General features: G+C 33.7%; 1 protein-coding gene across 3 annotated transcripts; it reads right to left on the minus strand.

Annotated features, from left to right (window-relative positions):
* Positions 1–1,440: 1,440 nt before the first annotated feature.
* UBC22 (ubiquitin-conjugating enzyme 22) lies at positions 1,441–5,531 on the minus strand. Of its 3 annotated transcripts, none has more exons than XM_078307021.1 (7): positions 5,402–5,531; positions 4,517–4,618; positions 3,987–4,131; positions 3,539–3,616; positions 3,296–3,408; positions 2,770–2,873; positions 1,441–1,973 (listed from the first exon to the last, which is right to left on the minus strand). In XM_078307021.1, the coding sequence occupies exons 2-7, from the start codon at positions 4,517–4,519 to the stop codon at positions 1,667–1,669; spliced, it is 750 nt and encodes a 249-aa protein (XP_078163147.1). In that variant the 5' UTR covers positions 4,520–4,618; positions 5,402–5,531; the 3' UTR covers positions 1,441–1,666. The 3 variants fall into 3 exon arrangements, with proteins under 3 accessions (XP_078163147.1, XP_078163148.1, XP_078163149.1); XM_078307022.1 differs by having other exon boundaries at positions 4,517–4,983; positions 5,402–5,523; XM_078307023.1 differs by lacking the exon at positions 5,402–5,531 and adding an exon at positions 5,241–5,365.

Here is a 5,531-nt window from a genome sequence, read left to right on the forward strand (position 1 = left end):
TAGTCATTTTTATAAATTCTCAATATCTTATTTACTTTTGTTTTCTTTAATTTACAACAATTTTGACTTTATTCAGAGTGGATTAATTAAAACAAAATAAAAATATATATATAATGCAATAATACATCAGTCAAACCAACTCTCACAATATTTTTGTCCACAAACTTTGTGTGGTCGTAGCTTTTGCTCAGAGGACTTGGAGTCGTTTGAAAAAGTTTGTGATTATTTAATACTTAAGATGCATTGTTCTTAGCTTCTTGCATTTATCTATTTCGATTGTTGATCTTGTAATCTGGTTGATTTAATGTGATGAAGTCAGATATATGTTCTATTGTTCATTGGATACCTAATTTTTTTTTTTTTTTCTAAAATATATGTTCTATTGTTGATTTAATGTGATGAAGTCAAATCTGGTTGATTTTGCAGGAGGGAGAGTTGTGTTTAAATTTTGTTAGTTGTAGGGGCCGGGTTGTAAATAGTTTATGTTTCTTGTAACTTTGACAGCCTCTGTCAATGATTTAAAAAAAAGAAGTTTATATTCAGTAAATATTGGACTCAAACAATTTTTTTTTCCTTTTTATTTTTGAAAAGATAAATGTGTGTAGAATGAATGCTCTTATTTTATTTTTTATTTTGAAAAGTGTATAATAATAACAATGTAATTAGCCTCGCAGTATTGAAATGTAGGAATAGAATAGGGGGGCATTTATTTAAGAGCTACATTAAATTTTGAGTATATAAAGATGAGAAGAGATGCATGACACATGAGCCATCAAATCAGAAAAGTTTTATCCTTATTCATGTATAATTAGACAGATAAACATGTTGCTTTTACATAAATATACAAAATCCAAAACATTAACTTTTCTAGTTGGGATCGGTTGGGTTGTTTTTCACCTTAATTTTTTTCACTATTCAGATAACCGGTGGTCCAGATCACAACCCGAAATTATTGTATCGCCCACGGTGGTACCAATTATGATAAATAAATTAGAGAAAACACAGTGATAATGAACTCTCCAACCATACCCCATTTACATGAAGAGCGCGTCTACAAATTCTATATCCAAAATATCCCACCTACTAGTGTTAACATTTAACAAACAATATTTATTTTGTAAAATAAGAATGCATAATTACCTAATCTATTCAAATATATACAAAATTATGCAATAAATATATGAATGTTAACAATCATGCAATTTGCTTTAATAGATAAGTAATTACTTGTTTATTAAAATAAAATCTCCTGAACATGAATAAGCAATGCCATAAAAATGCAAATAAATTATGTGTGGGTAAAATTAAAGCAATACCAACGCAACTGGCAAAATTAATGAAATGTGCAATGATTGTTGTAATAAAATGCAATTTGCACACCGGAACATAACATAAGGGCCAGAAAAAAAAAATGGAGTCACAAAAAACAGAACAGACAAGTTTAAAAAATTAAAAGAAATAATTAAAATACAACAATTTTGTAATGCTACAACAATTTAGTGTTTCTTCCATCACAGATACACCACTTCCCATTATTGGCTCAGTTCTGACATTGACAAATTTGGTGCTGATTGAAGCCAAACCCTATTGCACTAATCTAACAACCCCGGTTTTGAAACATCTAAAAAAGATGGAAAGTAACACCCCCCTCCTACTAGAAATAAAATCACAGTCTCTTTAAGCTCTTCTTTCTAGCATCGATTTTCTTCTTATCGGCTAGCGCTTTGGCAGTCCCAGATTCCTTCTTTGGAAATGGAGCTGAGGGACCTGTGACAACAGGGATATTTTGGTCATTTGAATTTGTTGCTATTCCTTTCGAGGAGGCCGTTAAAGGGGTGGGGCCAGGTGGCAACTTCTTGCCACCAAGTGCATTATTAGTACTCGAGGGGTCCACATTAAGGGCAGTGGTGGATTCAGATATTGCCCCTGATTTCGATTTCGACTTTGGTTTTGCATGTATTCCAGTGTATAATCTGTACAAAAAATTGGATACAGATGTAAATTTATAACAAAAGTAGGATAAGATGTAAATTTATAACAAAAGTAGGACAACACTAAAATGCATCCCAGAGTTAAAAAGTACCAAAAACTAATCCCCACAGCAAAGTGAATTGTATCACATGTTCAAGAAAACAAGTATGCTGAGGTATAAGAAAATTGCCATATGACACTTCAATATCTAATAAACACGAAATTAAAGAGCGATAATAAAGATCAGTTTATACTGTCAAGACTGGTTGGCTGGAAGATGTTGGTGATATTATATTATACGGTTATGCGCAAAAGCTGTAGGACATAATCTGAAGAATTCAATAAGAAAGTTAAAAGAAATATAGGTGAATTAGTGCAGGTTGATAGGCATCCGTTGAGAGGCTCAAATCTGCAATCAATTTTTGCGCAATTGAGCAAACAATGGGTAAAACATCTTTCTCCATTCCACTATGAAAATCTGCCAGCTGTTCAATCACTCAATGTGGATTCGCAAAATATTATTGCGAAAGACCATATATATTTGGAGGTCACCAGTTCAGAAGACTAAATTGAATTCCAATAATAATCGAGGGGCCAAAACCAGACATTCTTATTAATAATCCAAGGTATATTCTTTAGAGGTAAATGCTTAATACATAAACTTTCCTTAGCATTAGGAAAAAACCTAGAAAGTCATTATTGATTTATAGCAGACAGAACAAAAATAAGTGAAATGACATCATAACTAGTTAGATAAGTGTCTGGAGCCTGGAGATGCAAAAATGGGTTAATACTAACCTGGCATGTCGGGCATATTCATCATAATTCTCTAGCAGCATCTTGCCGGCTTGTTCATTGAGTGCTGATTCGGGAAAAGGTTCTATCAGCAGACATCTCACCACCTATACAAAAAGTAACAAAAGTAGTTATTTTATAATCTTGCTATTTTCTGTGATTTCTAATCCTTTTTTCTTCTTTTTTTGATGGTTGTCGGCAAAGTGCCAACAACAAATGACTTCTAATCCTTTTGTTGTGGAGCAGGAAATGGCACATTGAGTGTCTTTCCAGTATTTTGAAAAATACATACTTTTTATAGAAAAAGCTGTTTTTAAATATTTAACAGAAATCTTTCCATTTGAGCCAAATCTGCTATCTGGCAAGAAAAGGAACAAAAAATCATTTACTAAGAAAATAACCAGTGAAAGTTGGACAAAGCAGTAATTCAGTCATTCAGCCATAGAAAGATATCTTAAAAAATTTAGGTGAGCATATACAGGCATGTGTGTGTGTGAGAGAGAGAGAGAGAGCTTCATTCTTGACTTACAATCAAAACATGGCGCAATCCAAGACTAGGGTTCCAGTCCTTTTTAAGAGTGTTCACACAAATCTCTCCATTTGTTGCTATATTGGGATGGAAGATTTTTGTCAGGAAGTAACCTACAACATTAAAAGGAAGATGATAATTTAAATAGGAGAAGGTTATGATGTACAATTCTAGTAATATAAAGAATAATATGAGTTGAAGAAAGGAAAAAAAAAAAACAGAGAGAATCAGAAAATTTGGCACCTTTCGGAGGAGATTGAGGGAAGTCGTGGGACAACAACAGCTTCATGCGAAAAGTCCCATTTTCATAAGGAGTTCCAGCTGGTCATGGACATAATAATAAAATTTAAGATACATAAACATTTTATAGTTTTCACTGCAGAGAAATCCCAGTATGAAGGATTACTTCATTTTGTTTTTCCTTCCACCAAAACATTGTGGAGATTGTGACTATTTACAAAAGAGGATAGATAAACATTTTATAGTCTTCAGTGGAAAGAAATCCCAGCAAAAAGGATTAATATATTTTTGTTCTTTCAACCAAAATATCACATGCACCCCTAAAAAGTATTGGCATTTTCCACATGCATTTCGTCCATCATTAGCTAAAGGAAAAATCTAAAGGAACTCTCCTTCTGACAGGTTTGTAGTTTGTACATGTTTATATTTATAAAAAGAGATTAGGACATACATGGGCCTTCAATATCGGCAAAAATGGTGGAGAAGTCGTCATCATTGATACTGACTTTTATACCCTCAGGAGGGGACTCATCCAAGTTCTTCAGCTCTTTCGCGAGTTGCTTTATCACATTTGGTGGCAGATTCTCATTTGTGGCCTTCATTTTACAGCAGATTTTGTAATTAACAGACTGATTTGCTCGTTATAGAAACTACGGACTACATTTGACCATCAATTTCTTGAACTCCTTTTCATTTCTTTTGGGGCCTCTTTGAGGCTTCTCTGGTTTGCTCAAACATGGTTAAGGTTGATTTCGAATAGACCTGATCTAGTTGAAGAACTAAACAATTTTATTGCACAGCTAACGGTGAACTTAATAAGTAACGAATACTGTGGTTTGCTTGAACAATTATGATATAGGCCTCAAACTATGCCAGTTAACCCTGATAGAATCCTGATTGTACCCACCAGGTTCCAGTAACTACCAGCCTATATCTCAATCTTTGCAATATAAAATTGTACGGAGCAGAATGTATAGCTACCATGATAAGTTATAAATTAGCCAATGAAGCAAGATTTGCCCTGAAAAATCGATCGCTTCAGCACCCGAGGAAACTATGCAACTTCAAACTGCAGTCGTAGACCTGCATAATAAATATCTGGATCAGCCGTCAGAATGATGAACAACGAAAAAGTGGCCTCAACAGTCACAGCTTCTTTTTTTCTTGAATTAACTCAAATGCATACTTGAAACAAACTTATTTTTCTTTATTGAAGATCAGAAATTATCTTCATAAATTTTATATGCTTATACTCCTTACAGTTCATACCTCATATTATACATTTTAAGAATTCAAAGCCCTTCATAAATAGAATTTAGAAGAAAACAGAGATCATAGAGCCTTGAATTTGGAGATTATATAAATTTTCGGGGAGAAATTCAAATAACCAAGCACCTTTACTTTCAGTGCTCAAAATACAAAGAACAGATCTTTTCTACCAACATAACCTACAATTTATAATATTCGGGCTAAATTTTAGTCCATAGCTAGGAGTTGACTATTGAAATTCATTAAGTCGGTCAAATTAAATGGGTCATGATTTTAAAACTTACATAGTTAGAAGCTAAAAACCCCATTTATCTAAGCAATTATTACCAACACTTTTCGGATCCCAAAAAAACACTCGACAAAACCCTAATTCAAATCGCGTGAGAAAAGAGCACCAAAAAATCAATTGGCCAACAATCAGCGCAATAAAACCAACCTATCAAACAGAAAGATCGTCAAAAAATCCACAAAACTAGCCTCCTCATCTTTCAATCGCATTCGGGCACAGTAACTAAACAATCTAGAAGAACTTACGACTACCTAACAAGAGAAAAAACTAAGTAGACCAGAGATAGAAAAGGGAAGAGAATCACTCACTTGATAGAGAAAATTTAGGGAAGAACTCTTAATTTTCGATCGACCAGAGAGAGAGAGAGACCCGCAGATCCAATTATTGGATGCGAGATTAGAGAGGAGATGACGTGGCCCACTCTCAGGCGGCTCGTAT

The sequence above is a fragment of the Carex rostrata genome, chromosome 8 (genome assembly GCF_964058835.1).
Source record: "Carex rostrata chromosome 8, lpCarRost1.2, whole genome shotgun sequence".
Taxonomy (NCBI): Eukaryota; Viridiplantae; Streptophyta; class Magnoliopsida; order Poales; family Cyperaceae; genus Carex; species Carex rostrata.